The sequence below is a fragment of the Pongo abelii genome, chromosome 13 (genome assembly GCF_028885655.2).
Source record: "Pongo abelii isolate AG06213 chromosome 13, NHGRI_mPonAbe1-v2.0_pri, whole genome shotgun sequence".
In the NCBI taxonomy this organism is placed as follows: Eukaryota; Metazoa; Chordata; class Mammalia; order Primates; family Hominidae; genus Pongo; species Pongo abelii.
The window spans coordinates 113,661,143-113,679,868 of NC_071998.2; the positions used below are offsets into that span (position 1 = coordinate 113,661,143).

At 43.2% G+C, this 18,726-nt stretch overlaps 1 protein-coding gene and 1 long non-coding RNA gene across 4 annotated transcripts in view; one reads left to right on the forward strand and one right to left on the reverse strand.

The window, feature by feature from the left end:
• PTGS1 (prostaglandin-endoperoxide synthase 1) overlaps window positions 1–6,487 on the forward strand; it is a 22,023-nt gene extending 15,536 nt beyond the window's left edge. For both annotated transcript variants that reach the window (XM_024252468.3, XM_024252469.3), the window contains 2 exons: window positions 3,428–3,575; window positions 5,378–6,487. In XM_024252468.3, coding sequence (XP_024108236.3) covers window positions 3,428–3,575; window positions 5,378–5,733 — 504 coding nt within the window. In that variant the 3' untranslated portion in view covers window positions 5,734–6,487. The remainder of the gene's footprint in view (window positions 1–3,427; window positions 3,576–5,377) is intronic.
• Window positions 1–18,375, reverse strand: part of LOC129048088 (uncharacterized) — a 19,482-nt gene extending 1,107 nt beyond the window's left edge. The window contains exons 1-3 of one of the 2 annotated variants that reach the window (XR_008510129.2): window positions 18,222–18,375; window positions 17,067–17,135; window positions 16,056–16,258 (exon numbers count right to left, since the gene is read on the reverse strand). This is a non-coding gene — a long non-coding RNA (uncharacterized LOC129048088). Of the gene's footprint in view, window positions 1–16,055; window positions 16,259–17,066; window positions 17,136–18,221 lie in introns of those variants that run through there. The other variant, XR_008510128.2, reaches the window with a different exon arrangement.
• Window positions 18,376–18,726: the final 351 nt, after the last annotated feature.

The following is an 18,726-nucleotide window of genomic DNA, read 5'->3' on the forward strand; positions in this document are numbered from 1 at the left end:
GGGATCCAGCAGACCTGGGTCCAAATTCCAGGTTCTTCTTCTGTAAAATGGGGCTAATGTCACTTCTACAGGGCAGATGTAAGCATTCCTGCATGAATTCATTTGTTCATTTGTTCATTCCACAATACCAGACATTACTCCAGGTACTGGAAATGTAGTGGGAACAAGACCTATGTGGTTCTTGGCTTATCTTTCAGTGCTCACACCCTAGAAAGTGATGGCAATCATATGACAGCTAACAGCATTAGGGCCCTTACTGTGTGTCAGGCACTGCTCTAAGAGCTTCTCCTATGTTATCAGAATTCTAAGAGTATGTTATAAACCATAGTACAAAAGCTCACCATGCTCTGGGAGTCAGGGAAGGACATCTGACCCAGAGTTGCGGGTTATGGGAAAAGAAGTGATGTCTGAGCAGAAATTGGAAGGAGGGATAGAGATTTCCCAGAGTAAGAGGTGGTGTTAGTGGCAGGGGATGGCTGTGTTCCAGATAGAGATGATGGCAGGGGTGAAAGGCATGGAAGTCAGAGGACATGGCAATTTGAGGAACAGAAGGACATTCAGGGCATGGTAATGTATGTAACAGTGCTTGCCTATGGTGTTTATTAAATCATAAGCCACCGCTCTGGGCTGAATTGAGGCTCTCTTAAAGTTCGTATGTTGAAATCCTAACCGCCAGAACCTTAGTATGTGACTGCATTTGGAGACAAGGTCTTTAAAGAGGTAATTAAGTTTAATTGAGGTCATTAGGGTAGGCCCTAATCCAGTGTGACTGGTGTGCTTAGAAGAAGAAGAGATTAGGTCACACACACAGAAGGCAGGCCACCTGAAGATGTAGGGAGAAGAAAGCCGTCTACAAGCCAAGGAAGGAGGCCTCAGGAGATACCAACCCTGCTGACACCTTGATCTTGAACCTCCAGTCTCCAGATGGAGGAAATAATTTCCATTGTTTGAGCCACTCAGTCTGTGGTACATTGTCATGGCAGCCCTAGCAAACAAACACATTCTGTTTCCCTGGAATTCCCAGACAACGCCTTCCTCAATCTCCCCTTCTCCACATTCGGAAGCTCCCATCTGCTTCATCGCAGTCTCTGGCTCCCCCGTTGCCTCACAGTCCTCTGCTTCTCTCTAATCCTTGTCCCTAAACCCTGTCATGAAGCTGTGGCACACATAGATTTCCATTTCCTTCTGGTAATTTGACTGAAATTAGCATTTGGTGACCCGGTGGGCAGCTGTTGGCTGCTTTATGGCCTCTTTGTCGGTTTCTTTATGGTTCTTTGTGGGGACACAAGACATGAACGGAGACAATAGCCTTTGTGTGAGGCTGGACGGTTTTCAGAACGTTTTCAAGGAATGACCATGATGATGTGCGTGAAAAGCCCCAGCATTGTACCTGGCACAAGGCAGAAAGGCCGCAGAGATGTATGGACTCTCAAGACTTTTTTTCTTTTCTTTTTTTTTTTAAATAGAAATGGGGTTTTGCCATGTTGCCCAGGCTGGTCTTGAACTCCTGGGCTCAAGCGATCTGCCCGCCTAGGCCTCTCAAGGTGCTGGGATTACAGGAGACTCTCAGGATATTAAGAAGAGTGAGTGATGATAAGACAGGGCTTCCCCTGATAACCATTGTCCATGGCTGCCCTCTCAGGGGTTCCCATGTGACCGATACTGAGATAACAGCTTTGCATAGTTTATCCCATTTAAATTGACCACAGCCATATCAGGTAGATGCTCTTCCCTTCCCCATTTTTACATATACAGGAACTCAAACTTAGCTTGAACAGCTGCCTGAGGTCCCTGTATTAGTTTCCTCAGGCTGCTGCAACAAAGTACCACAAACTGGGAAGCTCAGAGCAACAGATGGAGGCTAGAAGTCTGAATTCAAGGTGTCAGCAGTGCCATGTTCTCTCTCAAGGCTCTATGCCTCCTTGGCGTCTGGTGGTGGCCGACAGTCCCTGGCATTCCTCGGCTTGCAGAGGCATCGCTCCAGTCTCTGCCTCTATCATCCTGTGGTGCTCTCCCTGAGCTTGTCTTTCCTCATTTTATAAAGACACCAATTATTGGATTGGAGCCCACCCTAATCCAGTAGGATCTCATCTTAACTTGATTACTTTTGCAAAGACTTCATTTCCAAATAAGGATGCATTCACAAATGCAGAGAGTTAGGGCTTCAACACATATTTAATATTTTGGGGAACACAGTTCAACCCTCAACAGCCCCACAGCTTGTAAAGCTGTAATTGGCACCATCCTCCGCTTGCTTTGCTTGTATGATTTCATCCAACTGTGCCTTTCTTTTTTGCCCAATTATAGTTGTTCTATCAAAATGACTATCACTTAAGCATGAATGTTATTATTTCTTCCTAAGCACCAGAGCTTTCTTTTCTTTTCTTTTTTTTTTTTTTTTTTTGAGATACAGTCTTGCTCTCTTGCCTGGGCTGAAGTGCAGTGTTGTGATTTCGGCTCACTGTAACCTCCATCTCCTGGGTTCAAGTGATTCACCTGCCTCAGCTTCCCAAATAGCTGGGGTTACAGGCACCTGCCACCACACCCAGCTAATTTTTGTATTTTTAGTAGAGATGGGTCTTTGCCATGTTGGCCAGGCTGGTCTCGAACTCCTGGCCTCAAGTGATCCACCCGCCTCGGCCTCCTAAGGTGCTGGGACTACGGGCATGAGCCACTGTGCCTGGCCAGCACCAGAGCTTTCTTTAGACTAATGCACCTTAACTGTTAGTAATCAGAATCTTTTTCTGCAGCCTTTTTTATCTCACCAGGTTACCTGGGCTTTGAGTTCTATTTTCCCTCCCTTCACAGGGGGTTACACTACCTCTTGGTGTAATTCAATGGACTGGGGAGCAGTGTGAGCCACAAGAGAGGTCCTCTTGGCCCATTCCACACTTCGAAGATGAGGAAGCTGCTGGGTGTGGTGGCTCATGCCTGTAATCCCGGCAGTTTGGGAGGCCATGGTGGGAGGATCATTTGAGGCCAGGAGTTTGAGACCAGCCTGGGCAATATAGTGAGACCTCACCTCTACAAAAATAAAATAAAACAAAATTAGCCAGGCATGGTGGCATGTGCCTGTAGTCCTAGCTACTTGAGAAGCTGAGATGGGAGGATCGCTTGAGCCTGAGGAAGTTGAGGCTACACTGAGTTGAGATCGTGCCACTGCACTCCAGCCAGGGCAACAGAGTGAGACAGTGTCTAAAAAAAAAAACCCACAAAAAAAAAAAAATGAGGAAGCTGAGACTCAGAGGGGCTTCCTGAGAGAGCATGACAGCAGCAGGCCCAGGGGCAGGTCTGCAGCATCACAACTGCTAGGCTGCCCAACACTCTCCATCCTAGCTCAGAAGGGATTCTTGTCCCAGGAACTTACCTAGGTTCCAGGACAGCCAGGCCTGGCTCCCAGACCACTGCTGTGCTTCCCTCTCGGCAGATCGGTGGGGGCAGGAACATGGACCACCACGTCCTGCACGTGGCTGTGGATGTCATCAGGGAGTCTCGGGAGATGCGGCTGCAGCCCTTCAATGAGTACCGCAAGAGGTTTGGCATGAAGCCCTACACCTCCTTCCAAGAGCTCGTAGGTGAGCAGCTTTTTTCCTGGATGCAGTCCCTGCCCTTGAGGGACTGGCAGCAAAGTCAGGGAGACATCAAGGAAATAGAACGGGACAATACATGCGGCAACGTGTAACAACCAGACTTATAATGGGCGTGGAAGTGCTTTGCCAGGGTGGTAAATAATCCTGCTTGGGGAGAGAAGGTGACTTTTCAACGGGGTTTGGAGAACAAATGGCATTTTCCAGTGGGAGAAGACAGGAAGGAGTGTTTTAGGCAGAGCAATAGAAAGTACAAAGGCTGCCGGGCACGGTGGCTCATGCCTGTAATCCCAGCACTTTGGGAGGCCGAGGCGGGCGGATCACGAGGTCAGGAGATCAAGACCATCCTGGCTAACATGGTGAAACCCCGTCTCTACTAAAAAATAAAAAAAAATTAGCCGGGTGTGATGGCGGGCGCCTGTAGTCCCAGCTACTTGGGAGGCTAAAGCGGGAGAATGGCGTGAACCCGGGAGGCGGAGCCTGCAGTGAGCCGAGATCGCACCACTGCACTCCAGCCTGGGCGACGGAGAGAGACTCCATCTCAATAAAAAAAAAAAGAAAGAAAGTGCAAAGGCATAGAGGTCAGACAGCAGGTATCTGGGGAAATAGTCGTAGATGTGGCTGGAGCAAGGGGCTTATGTTGTGGGGGTGATTAGTGATGGGAGGTTGGGGCCAAACCGTGTAGAATCTTTGTTTTCATACTAAATATTTTGGGTTTTGTTCTGTCTAGTGCTTTCTAAGTACCCACTTATGGGCCAGCTGCATAAAAATCATTTAGAAAGCTGATTAAAATACCAAATCTCAGATGCCTCTCCTACAGATTCTGATTCAACCAGCCTGGGTGGTGCCCAAGAATCTGCATATTCATATGAATAGAGTATATACACATATATATGAATATATATGTATGAATAGAGTATATATACATATATATCAATATATACATATAAATATCTATACATATATACACACATATATATACACACATATATATACACATATATATATTTATATATGTGTGTGTGTGTATATATATATTTCTCCCAATATCCTCAGATGTTGGGCAACCAGGTTGCCAACCCTTGTGACATACAATGGGGAGCCCCTGAAGCAGAGTGTGCTATGGCCCATGAGAGTTCCCAATGGAGGATGGATTTGAGGAACTGGGCAGGGAAGAAGGGAAGCTCCACATTTGTCTCCCCTTGGCCGCTATCCATGAACGTGTGGGTATTGCAGAGTGGAGCAGATTCTGTGCATGAGTTCCCCGTGATCCTGGAACAGCATCTTAGTTGTTATTTACTCTCCCTTGACAAATGGTCCCCGGGGGCAGAAGGAACACTGCCGCTGAATTTCTGTGTGAGCTCAGACATGTTACATCTTTGAGCTCTAGTAATAAAAGGGCTTGGCCCAGGCTAAGGTCTTGAAATCTGTCTGTGAAGGAAGCCAGATGGGGAGCATTCTCCCTTCTGTAATGATCAGGTAATTAGGGCCCAGAGTTGCTCAAGGTTATAGGCTGTTTGGTGGCAGATCTAGGCCCCTGACTTTCTCTTTAGTAGCATTTTCCTTCCCTAGACCCAGTCCCTGAGGAGGGGCAATTTGTGCTTTTCCTCTTGACCCTTTTCCCCAGTGCCAACCAGGCCAAATTCTAGGGCACATGCTCAGTTGCTCAAGTTATTCTCCTGGAGTCCCTATTATCCCCAGAAAAATGTGGACCTGGCAGGGTCCCATCCCAGGTTGACCTTAATGGCATCATGGATCTGACGCTAGTGTTTCCCCTTATCTCCTTGTAGGAGAGAAGGAGATGGCAGCAGAGTTAGAGGAATTGTATGGAGACATTGATGCGTTGGAGTTCTACCCCGGACTGCTTCTTGAAAAGTGCCATCCAAACTCTATCTTTGGGGAGAGTATGATAGAGATTGGGGCTCCCTTTTCCCTCAAGGGTCTCCTAGGGAATCCCATCTGTTCTCCGGAGTACTGGAAGCCGAGCACATTTGGCGGCGAGGTGGGCTTTAACATCGTCAAGACGGCCACACTGAAGAAGCTGGTCTGCCTCAACACCAAGACCTGTCCCTACGTTTCCTTCCGTGTGCCGGATGCCAGTCAGGATGATGGGCCTGCTGTGGAGCGACCATCCACAGAGCTCTGAGGGGCAGGAAAGCAGCATTCTGGAGGGGAGAGCTTTGTGCTTGTCATTCCAGAGTGCTGAGGCCAGGGCTGATGGTCTTAAATGCTCATTTTCTGGTTTGGCATGGTGAGTGTTGGGGTTGACATTTAGAACTTCAAGTCTCACCCATTATCTGGAATATTGTGATTCTGTTTATTCTTCCAGAATGCTGAACTCCTTGTTAGCCCTTCAGATTGTTAGGAGTGGTTCTCATTTGGTCTGCCAGAATACTGGGTTCTTAGTTGACAACCTAGAATGTCAGATTTCTGGTTGATTTGTAACACAGTCATTCTAGAATATGGAGCTACTGATGAAATCTGCTAGAAAGTTAGGGGGTTCTTATTTTGCATTCCAGAATCTTGACTTTCTGATTGGTGATTCAAAGTGTTGTGTTCCTGGCTGATGATCCAGAACAGTGGCTCGTGTCCCAAATCTGTCAGCATCTGAGTGTCTAGAATGTGGATTTGATTCATTTTCCTGTTCAGTGAGATATCATAGAGAGGGATATCCTAAGGTCCAACAAGAATGCATTCCCTGAATCTGTGCCTGCACTGAGAGGGCAAGGAGGTGGGGTGTTCTTCTTGGGACCCCCACTAAGACCCTAGTCTGAGGATGTAGAGAGAACAGGTGGGCTTTATTCACGCCATTGGTTGGAAGCTACCAGAGCTCTATCGCCATCCAGGTCTTGACTCATGGCAGCTGTTTCTCATGAAGTTAATAAAATTCACTTTCTAAAGTTGCCTGTTATATATCTCTTTTGGTCCCATCCTCCAAAGCAGAGGCAACACTGGAACGTGACTAGCCTTTCTCATAGCCATGGCTGGGCGTGCTAGAGGTTGCAGCATGAGCCTTTCTGCTGGGATCCTTGGGCCCATCACTGTATAGACATGCTACCACTGGTGCTTCCTTTTTCCCTGCGGGCCAGGCACTGCCCTTTTCAGGAAGCTCTCTTAAAACACCCATTGCCCCAGCCCCGGAAAATATAACATTCAGTTCCCACCATCTGATTAAAACAACTTCCTCCCTTACAGAGCATACAACAGAGGGGGCACCTGGGGAGGAGAGCACATACTGTGTTCCAATTTCACACTTTTAATTCTCATTTGTTCTCACACCAACAGTGTGAAGTGCGTGGTATAATCTCCATTTCAAAACCAAGGAAGCAGCCTCAGAGTGGTCGAGTGACACACCTCACACAGGCTGAGTCCAGAGCTTGTGCTTCTCTTGATTCCTGGTTTGACTCAGTTCCAGGCCTGATCTTGCCTGTCTGGCTCAGGATCAAAGACAGAATGGTGGAGTGTAGCCTCCACCTGATATTCAGGCTACTCATTCAGTCCCAAATATGTATTTTCCTAAGTGCTTGCTATGTGCCAGTTCCTGTAACACGTGTGGGGACACAGCAGTGAGTAATCAATACAGACAAGGCTCTGCCCTTATGGAGCTCATACTCCAGTGGCAGAGAAACAGACCATAAATAAGGAAACAATGAAGTAAGATATATACAAGGTGAGTGTGACTTCCCTTCTAACCCCCTCTGCTCTGTCCTCCCCTATTGTGCTCTCAAGACCAAAGACCCAACAGCAGTGATCTCAGGGCAGACAGCCCTCCACTCCAGCTCCGAGACCCTTTCCTCAGGACCTCTGTAGGCAGCAGGGAGAGAGGACAGAGGGGTAAGATGAGGGGTTGAGGGAAGGTTCTTCATGATCCACACTTTGGGCTTAGCATTTCTGAGGAAGAGCTATGGCCCAGAAATAACAGGGGAAACTAGAGTTCAGTCTGACAGTCCTTGGGGTTAAGTCTCCTGTCTTATGGTCCAGAAATTCCTGTTTCTCCTTAGTTGGCTGGAAACTGCTCCCATCTTTCCTTCTGGCCCCTGCTGAATGCAGGGAATGCAATCCTTCCTTGCTCTCGCAGTTGCTCTGACGTAGAAAGATCCTTCGGGTGCTGGAATTCTCCATGAAGAGCTTGTGTCCTGTCCTTTCTTGCAGATTCTATTTCCCCTCTTCTGCTAATACCTCTTACTTTGCTTGAGAATCCTCTCCTCTCTTATTAATTTCAGTCTTGGTGGTTCTATCAGGGGTGCATTCTGGCCAAGGGGTGGGCCTGTGAATCAATCCTGGGCAATCAGACACCCTCTCCTTAAAAACTGGCCCATGGAGACTGAGGTCACTGACTCTGATTCATCCCCACAGCTGGCTCTGACAAGATGGTCCATTTGTTCCTGCTTCCGAGATCCCCAGGGCAGCCTGGATCCCTGCCCTTCTCAAGATTTTAGCTTTTCCTTCCATCCGGTGGCCTATTCCAGGAACTCCTCTTTTGCTTAAATCAGTTGGAGTTTGTGTCTGTTGCTTGTAATCAAGCCTTTATGGCTGCTGGACTGAGTGACACAAGCACTCTAATGCCCTGGAGGGACTTTTAGTCAGTGAACATGCAATCAGATGAGTGTTTTGGAAAGAGCACCCTCGGGAAGGGTGGATGACAGAGCAGAGCAGGAAGGACAGGAAGCTAGCAGAACTGAGGAGGCTGCAGCCGTGGTCCAACCAGGAGCTGATGGCAGCTGGGGCTAGGGGAAGGGCTTTGAGGATGGAAGAATGGGATGGGTTCCAGAGGTATTCCTCTCTTGAATGCAGGTGCCTAGATTAGGCAGACTTTGCTTAGTACGGACAACTGCACATGAAAGTTTTGCAAAGGGAAACAGGCTAAATGCACCAAAAAAGCTTCTTCAGAGTGAAGAATCTTAATGCTTGTAATTTAAACATTTGTTCCTGGAGTTTTGATTTGGTGGATGTGATGGTTGGTTTTATCTGTCAGTTTGGTTGGGCTATAGCACCCAGTTATTTAATCAAACACTAATCTAGGTGTGGCTGTGAAGGTATTTTGTAGATGTGATTAACATCTACAATCAGTTGACTTTAAGTGAAAGAGATTACTTAAATAATTTGGGTGAGCCTCACCTAATTAGTTGAAAGGCCTCAAGAACAAACACTGCAGTTTCTTGGAAAAGAAGAAACTTTGCCTCAAGACTATAGCCATCGACTCCTGCCTGAATTTCCAGCCTGATAGTCTGCCCTATGGATTTGAGGTTTGCCAACCCCAACAATTGTGTGAATTAATTTCTAAAAATAAAGCTATATAGAGCCATCCTTTGGTATTTGTGGGGGATTTGTTTCAGGATCTCTACGGGTACCAAAATCTGTGGTTCCTCAAGTCCTTTATATGAAGTGGTATAGTATTTGCATATAACCTATGTGCAGTCTCATGTATAACTTCAATCACCTCTAGATTACTTATAATACCTAATACAGTATAAATGCTAGTTGTTATACTGTATTTTTTCTTTGTATTATTTTTATTGTATTTGAATATTTTGATCTGCATTTGGTTGAATTCACAGATGTGGAACCCATGGATATGGAGGATATGTGCATATATATATATGTATATCCTCCATATATATATATACACACACAAGACTGAAAAAATATATATATATTCAAGACTGACTATATATATATATTCAAGACTGACTATATATATATATTCAAGACTGACTCTATATATATATATTCAAGACTGACTATATATATATATATTCAAGACTGACTATATATATATATATATTCAAGACTGACTATATATATATATTCAAGACTGACTATATATATATATATATTTTCAAGACTGACTATATATATATATTCAAGACTGAGTATATATATATATATTCAAGACTGACTATATATATATTCAAGACTGACTATATATAGATATATATTCAAGACTGACTATATATATATATATTCAAGACTGACTATATATATATATTCAAGACTGACTATATATATATATATTCAAGACTGACTATATATATATATTCAAGACTGACTATATATCTATATATATTCAAGACTGACTATATATATATATTCAAGACTGACTATATAGATATATATTCAAGACTGACTATATAGATATATATTCAAGACTGACTATATAGATATATATTCAAGACTGACTATATAGATATATATATTCAAGACTGACTATATAGATATATATATATTCAAGACTGACTATATATATATATATATTCAAGACTGACTATATATATATATATTCAAGACTGACTATATATATATATATTCAAGACTGACTATAAATATATATATATACAAGACTGACTATATATATATATATTCAAGACTGACTATATATATATTCAAGACCAAATATATATATATATTCAAGACCGAATATATATATATATATATTTCAAGACCAAATATATATATATATATAAAGACCAAATATATATATATATATAAAAAGACCAAATATATATATATATATATATATATATATATATATATATATTTCTACCTCTCTCAGTAATAATACAAGAACAGAAAACCAAATACTGTATGTTCTCACTTATGCGTGGGAGCTGAATGATGAGAATACATGGACATATGGTGGGGAACAACACACACTGAGGCCTGTCGGAGGGTGGGAGGTGGGCCATCAGGAAGAATAGCTAATGTTAATACCTAGCTGATGGGATGATCTGTGCAGCAAACTACCATGGCACATGTTTACCTGTGTAACAAACCACAACCTACACGTGTAACCAATAGATGTATATTATTATTCAAGTTCTAATAATCAACTAATACACAAACCACTGTATTAGTTGATTATTGGAAATCAAATAATAATAATAATAATAATAATATACATATATTCTATTGGTTCTAATTCTCTGGAGAACCCTGACTAATACAATGGGTGATTCATTCAGGACTCTCAATGCAAACAACAGAACACTCTCTAGCCTGTATAAGCAGGAAGGAATTTATTATAGGACATTACATAGCTCATGGAGCCACTGGGAGGACCAGGGAATTAGGCTTGGAGGCTTTGCACCTAGGAATGGTGGCCACTGTGCCCTGGAGATGCCTCTACTACTGCCATGGACACAGCCATCTCAAATGACACCTTTGCTGCCCAAACCCCACTACTGCTGCCTCCCAAAACAGGCTGCTTCTACAGCCACTTTTGCTGGAAAATGGATTCTGTGTGACACTTGCTTCCTCTCTTTTCTCTATTTAGAATTAAAATTATCTTTATTTTGTGTCTGATTGGTGGAGCCCAGCTCATGTGTCTGTCCTGCAGCTACAAGAAAGAATGGAAAGTGAGTTTTCTGGTTTGTGCCTTGAAAAGGAGGAACCTATAATGAGGAAAATTCCTCATACATAGGAAAGGTGTTCAAAGGGGCTGGGAAACGTGGAAAGTCTACTTCAGTGAATCTGAATTTTCTTAGTTCTGTTCTGCCTCTGTGGGCCCTATCCCTAGACTGTTACAAAGACCATCACAATGGCCTTACTGTTGACCTGGTAGCAGCTCAATACAGTTGCAAGCAAAGAGCTTAAGAAGTGAAGTTATGTAATTATAGAACAACAGAGAAACAAAGACTGTTGGGTACACACAGTCCACTCTTTTAGTAATTTTTGAGTTAAAAAAAAGTGTCAGAAACGCAGGAGGCAGAGCAAGAAGGCAGAATAGAAGCTTCTACCAATTGTCTTCCCCACAGGAACACCAAATTTAACAACTGTCTACACAAAAAATGCACCTTCATTAGAACAAAAATTGAAGTGAATGATTGTAGTACCTGGTTTTAACTTTATATTACTGAAAGAGGCACTGAAGAAGGTAGGAAGCATGGTCTTGAATTGCCAGAGCCATCCCTCCCCTATCCCTGGCAGCAGCCACATTGCACAGAGAATCTGTGTAGGGAGAGTGTAGTGGTTGTAGGACTTTGTGTTAGAACTCAGTGTTTCCTTGTTACAGTGGAAAGCAACACCAGGCAGAACTCAGCTAATACCCCTGAGGGAGAATTTAGATCAGCCCTAGCCAGAGGGGAACCATCCATCCCAGTTGCTGCACGGGCTAAAGGGCTCTGGGGTTCTAAATAAACTTGAAAGGCAGTATAGGACACAAGGATTACAACTCCTGGGAAAGTCTGATCTGCACTTGGGGCCAGTGGACTTGAGGGGCATGTGACCTGCTGAGATAGCCAAGGGAGTGCTTGCGCCACCCGTCTCCCAGCCCTAGGCAGTGCAACTCACAGCTCTGAAAGGGACTCCTTCCTTCAGCTTGAGGAGAGAAAAGAGGACTTGTCTTGCCACTTGGATATCAGCTCAGCCACAGTAGGTTAGGGCACTGGGCAGAGTCCCGAGGCACCCATTCCAGGACCTAACTTCCAGATGACATTTCCAGACATACCCTGGGCTTATATGGGCCATATAAGGCAGAAGGGAACCTGCTGCCTTGAATGAAAGGATCTAGTCCTGATAGTATTCACCACCTGCTGACTAAAGTGCCCTTGGGCCCTGAATAAGCAACAGCAGTAGCCAGGTAGTACACACTACGGCCCTTGAGTGAGATTCTGAGATGTGCTGACTTCAGTTGTGACCCAGCACATTCCCAGCTGTGGTGGCTATGGGGAGAGACTCCTTCTACTTGAGAAAAGCAGGGGGAAAAGTAAAGGGGATTTCATCTTGCAGCTTAGGTACTAGCTTGGCCACAGTGGGGCAGAGCACCAAGTGGGCTCTCAGCATCCCTGATTCCAGACATTGGCTCTTGCACAGCATTTCTGGACCTGACCTGGGCCAGAGGGGAGACCACTGCCCTAATAGGTGAGTCCTAGGTCTGGCAGCATTCACCACAAGCTTCCTGAAGAGCCCTTGGCCTTGTGTGAACATTGGTGGTAGCCAGGCAGTACTCCCCATGGGCCTGTGGTGGTGGTGGCCATGGGGAGAGACTCCTCTGCCTGTGGGAAGGGGAGGGATGAGTGGGAAAGACTTGACTTGTAGCTTTGTCTGCAGCTCAGCTGCAGTAGAATAGAACACAAGGCAGATTCTTAAGATTTTCAACTCCAGGCCCTGGTCCCAAAACAGCATCTATGGACCTGCTTGGGGGAACTCGCTGCCCTGAAGGGAAGGACACAAGCTTAGCTGACTTCACCACCTGCTAACTGTAAAGCCCTAAAGCCTTGAGTAAGCAAAGGTGGTAGCCAGGTAGTGGTTATAGTGGGCCTTGGGTAAGACACAGTGCTGTGCTGGCTTTAGGTCTGATCTAGTGCAGTCCCAGTGGTGGTGGCCACAGGGGTGCTTGTGCCACCCCTCCCCCAGCTGCAGGCAGCTCAGCACAGAGACAGAGAGACTCTGTCTGTTTGGGAGAAAGTAAGGGAAGAGAACAAGAATATCTGCCTGGTAATCCAGACAATTCTTCCAGATCTTATCCAAGACAATCAAGTGGTACCTCTACAAGTCTGCAAGAACCACAGCATTACTGGGCTTGGGGTGCCTCCTAATGCTGATATGACTACGGTGACCAAAAACTTAGATCACAACACCCAAGTCCCTTCGAATACCTGGAAAGCTTTCCCAAGAAGCTCAGACCGCAAAGACTACCACAAATACTTAACTTTTCAATGTCCAGACACCAATGAACATCCACAAGCATCAAGACCACTCAAGAAAACGTGACCTTACTAAACAAACTAAATAAGTCACTAGGGATTTATCCTAGAGAGATAGAAATACGTGATCTTTCTCTATCTCTCAGAGAAAGGTCACATATCTACACCTCTAGGCTTTTCAGACAGAGAATTTGAAATAGCTATTTTGAGGAAACTCAGTGAAATACAAGATAATACAGAGAAGGAATTCAGAATCCTATCAGATCAATTTAACCAAGATATTGAAATAATTAAAAAGAATCAAGCTGAAATTCTGAAGTTGAAAAATGCAACTGACTACTAAAGAATGCATCAGAGTCTCTTAATAGCAGAATTGATCAAAGAGAAGAAAGAATTAGTAACATTTCTATGTGAAAACAGTGAAAATTCTGAAAATAGTAATCCCATTTACAATAGCTACAAATAAAATTAAGTACCTGGAAATTAATCAAAGAAGTGAAAGATCTTGACAATGGAAAATAAAACATGATGAAAGAAACTGGAGAGGACACACGAAAAACAGAAAAATATTCCATATTCATAGATTGGAAGAATCAACATTGTTAAAATGTCCATACTACCCAAAGCAGTCTATAGATTCAATACAATCCTTATCAAAATACCAATGACATTCTTCATATAAACAGAAAAAACAATCCTAGAATTTATACAGAACCACAAAAGACCCAGAATAGCCAAAGCTATCCTAAGCAAAAAGAACAAAACTGGAGGAATCGCATTACCTGACTTCAAATTATACTACAGAGCTATAGTAACCAAAATAGCATTATACTGGCATAAAAACAGACACATAGACTAATGAAACAGACTACCAAACCCAGAAATAGATCTATACACCTACAGGAACTCATTTTTGATAAAGTTGTTAAGAACATACATTGGGAAAAGGATAGTTAATCTTCAATAAATGATGCTGGGAAAACTGAATATCCATATGCAGAAGAATGAAACTAGACCCCTATCTCTTGCCATATACAAAAATAAAATCAAATTTTGAATTAAAAGCTTAAATCTAAGACCTCAAACTACAAAACCACAATGCAAAAACTCTGTGGAAACTCTGCAGGACATTGAAGTGGGCAAAGATTTCTTGAGTAATACCTCACAAACACAGGCGACCAAAGCAAAAATGGATAAATGGGATCACATCAAGTTAAAAAGCTTCTGCACAGCAAAGGAAACAATCAACAAAGTGAAGAGACAACCCACAGAATGGGAGAAAATATTTGCTAACTATCCATCTGACAAGGAATTAATAATGAGAATATATAAGAAGCTCAAACAACTCTACAGGAAAAAAATCTAATAATCCAATTTAAAAATGGGCAAAAGATCTGAATAGACCCTTCTCAAAAGAAGACATATGAGGCTGGGCATGGTGGCTCACATCTGTAATCCCAGCACTTTGGGAGGCCAAGTCAGGTGAGTCATCTGAGGGTGTTCGAGAGCAGCCTGGCCAACATGGTGAAACCTCGTCTCTACTAAAAATACCAAAAATTAGCTGGGCACCTGTAATCCCAGCTACTCGGGAGGCTGAGGCAGGAGGATCGCTTGAACTGCAGAGGCAGAGGTTGCAGTGAGCCGAGATCATGCCATTGCACACCAGCCTGGGCAATGAGAGCAGAAATCCATCTTAAAAAAAAAAAAGACATATGAATGGCCAACAGGTATATGAAAAGGTGCTGAACATCACTGATCATCAGAAAAATGCAAATCAAAACTACAATGAGATATCATCTCACTCCAGTTAAAATGGAGTGAGACAATAGAAGGACAATAACAAATGCTGGAGAGGATGTGGAGAAAAGGGAACCCTTGTATACTGTTAGTGGGAATGTAAATCAGTATAACCACTGTGGAGAAGAGGTTGCAGTTTCCTCAAAAAAATAAAAAAAGAGCTACTATACAATCCAGCAGTTTCACTGGTGGGTATGTACTCACAAGAGAGGGAATCAGTATATCAAAGAGATATCTGCACTCTCATGTTCATGCAGTACTATTCACAATAGCCAACATTTGGAAGCAACCTAAGTGTCCATCAACAGATGAATGGATAAAGAAAATGTGGGACATATACACAATGGAGTACTATTCAGCCATAAAAAAGAATGAGGTCCTCTCATTTGCAGCAACTTGGATGGAACCGGAGGTCATTATGTTAAGTGAAACAAGCCAGGTGCAGAAAGACAAACTTTGCATGTTCTCACTTTATTTGGAGAGCTAAAAATTAAAACAATTGAACTCATGGAGCTAGAGAGTAGACGGATGGTTACCAGAGGCTGGGATGGGTAGTAGGGGGTTGGGGGGAAAGGGGGATGTTTAATGGGTACAAAAAATAGAAAGAATGAATAAGATCTTATATTTGATAGCACAACAGGGTGATTATAGTCAATAATAATTTAATTGTATATTAAAAAATAAGTGAAAGAGTAGAATTGGATTGCTTGTAACATAAAGTATAAATGCTTGAGGTGATGGACACCTCATTTGCCCTGACATGATTATTATGCATTGCATGCCTGTATCAAAACATCTCACGTAACCCATAAATATACACACCTGCTATGTATCCACACACAAAATATGTCTCACACAAAAATATATTAGACTTGCCTACAACCCAGTTTTCAACTTTATCATGCTTTTCCTATAAAAATGGACTCTAAATTAAAACAGCTATGTGTGAATGACAGAAAGAAATACTAAAACTTAAAAGATACTTTTATTGAGTACTATTAAGAGAATCACAATGAAGCACTTTTTTCATTGTCTTATCTGTTATTCGTGTTTCATTCAAAGTTGGTTTCCCTCCACACTTGGTCAAAATACGTCTTTTGCTTTCAATCTTTATCCTTTAGTCAAAAGGGATTTTGAGCCATTTGTACAATTGCAGCTTGGGTTTCAGAACGATGTGGCAGTACACCCTTGCAGATTTCTGTGGTAGGTCGGTCTCCCTCCTGCCTTCAACTGGAGTATAACATACAGCAAAGAGCACTAATCTTATGTGCATAATTCGACATATTTTTACACATGTACAAACCGCCAAAGAAATCAAGATATAGAACATTCCCAGCACTCTAGAAGGCTCTTTTGTGCTCCTTCCCAGTCAAAAACCACTGAAAGGTAACCACTATTTTCACTTTTATCACTTTTGGTTAGTTTTGTCTACTCATGAACTTCATTTGAATAGCGTCATAAAGTATGTACTTTTTTGTATGTTTGCCTTCTTTTGCTCAACATAACATTTGTTGACATCCATGTTGCTGTGTATATCAGCAGTTTGATCTTTTTATTGCTGTGTAACTAACGTATATCACAGTTGATTTATCTAGTCTTCTGTTGATGGACATTTGGGTTGTTTCCATTTTTTTTTACTATTATGAATAAAACTGCCCTCTATGGTAGATTTTAACTCTTTTTTTTTTTTTTTTTTTTTTTTTTTGAGACGGAGTCTCACTCTGTCGCCCAGGCTGGAGTGCAGCGGTGCGATCTCGGCTCACTGCAAGCTCCACCTTCCGGGTTCACGCCATTCTCCTGCCTCAGCCTCCCGGGTAACTGGGACTACAGGTGCCCACCACCACACCTGGCTAATTTTTTTGTATTTTTAGTAGAGACGGGGTTTCACTGTGTTAGCCAGGATGGTCTCGATCTCCTGACCTCGTGATCTGCCCACCTCGGCCTCCCAGAGTGCTGGGATTACAGACATGAGCCACCACGCCAGGCCGATTTTAACTCTTATAATGAGGGCTGTAATTAAAACATCATCTTTACATACACTTCTTATGGGAAATGGTTCCAGTTCTCTATTCAAAATTCCCTTTTGTGTCTTCTCTTGCTTCATGGACTGATGGAAAGAGAAAATGGATTCATGAGTGTACACGTACCATTAGAGAAGGAGAAAGAGAGCATATATTTATTAGACATCTACTCTGGGGCATGTATTTTACCTGCCTATTTTATTAACTCCTCCTAACAACTTTGTAGGTAGGTTTTCCTGTTTCACAAAGGATGAAATTGAGACACAGAAAAATTAGGTGACCTGTCTGGAGTCATACAGCTACAAAGTGGTAGGAGGTCACATGAAATTCCAAAGTGTGGCCTTTTCCACCATGTGGCCTCTCCAAATCATCTAGAACCAGAACCACAGTAGGGATGGGGGAGTGGAGGGTGATGGACATTGGTGATATTGATGCACTTGCAGATGATTCTATCCACAAGCCTCAGAGGGAGCCCTCTGCACTGTATCATACTGCCTTTGGTCATTCTTTTCCTCTTTATATGAATGACGTTTTCTTTCCTCTCCCCATGACTCACTTTTTCCAGGCTTGCTGTCTCCTTTCTAATCTATGACTCACACTCTGCATCCTCAGTGACGTTCACTGCATATAACTGGTTATCTGAAATCTCAGAGCAGTGCCATCTCTCTCCCTGCCTGCTGCCCACTTGCCCTTACCCCTTCCCTCACCAAGTGAGCCACACTCAGTGATGCCCCAACCCAAGCTCTCCCTCCTTCACCAGGCTGATGCTCAAGGATCTGCTCTTGTCTTGATTCTCAGTTCCTGCCCTTCTGGGAGGGATTCAGGGCAGATTCTAATTTCCTCCTTCTCCCCACTCACCCTATGGGGTGGAAAAGACGGTCTACCAGTTATTTTTCTTTCATTGTGGTAAAATACATGTAATGTAAAGTTGATCATTTTTAACACCTTACAGCGTGCAATTGAATGGCATTTAGTATATTCACAATGTGGCGCAACCATCACCAATACCTAGTTCTAGAACATTTTCGTCATTCCAAAGGAAACCCCATAACCATTTTCAGCAGTCACTCTCCATCTCCAGCCCCTGGCAACCATTAACTTTCTTTCTGTCTGACAGTGTTGAGAGCATTCACTACATGCCAGGCATTGTGCTAATATCATGATATACATACCTTATTAATTCTCATGCCAGCAGCTCTGTGAAACTGGGGTTCTTCCTTCCATTTCACAGATGAGATAATTGAGGCTCAGAGAGAAAAGATTTATGTGAGGTCACAAAGCCTGTAAGTGGTAGAACCTGGACAAAACCACCCCCCACTCCAGCCCAGCGCTGTTTCCAACCACTGCTAAATGATTACCAAAACATGAATGATGCAGGTCTGGGTAACTCCTAAGCACATATATTTTCCATTCCAAAAGAATATTCTCTCCACTCCATCCTGAAGGTCAGTGGTAACAAAAAAACAAACAAAAAAAAACGCAGTGAGCACACATTCAAATGACTTACGCTCCAGGAATTTTCTGGGATCTGTGACCCCAGAAACTATCAGTTGACATCTTGCGACGGCACACAGGGCAAGCAGAGTAAGAAATAAAGTGACTTCAAATGTGTCACAGGCTGAGGGGGTCTCACGAAAGGAAAGGTTCTAACTGGTACCAGATGGCTGTTTCTCCTGC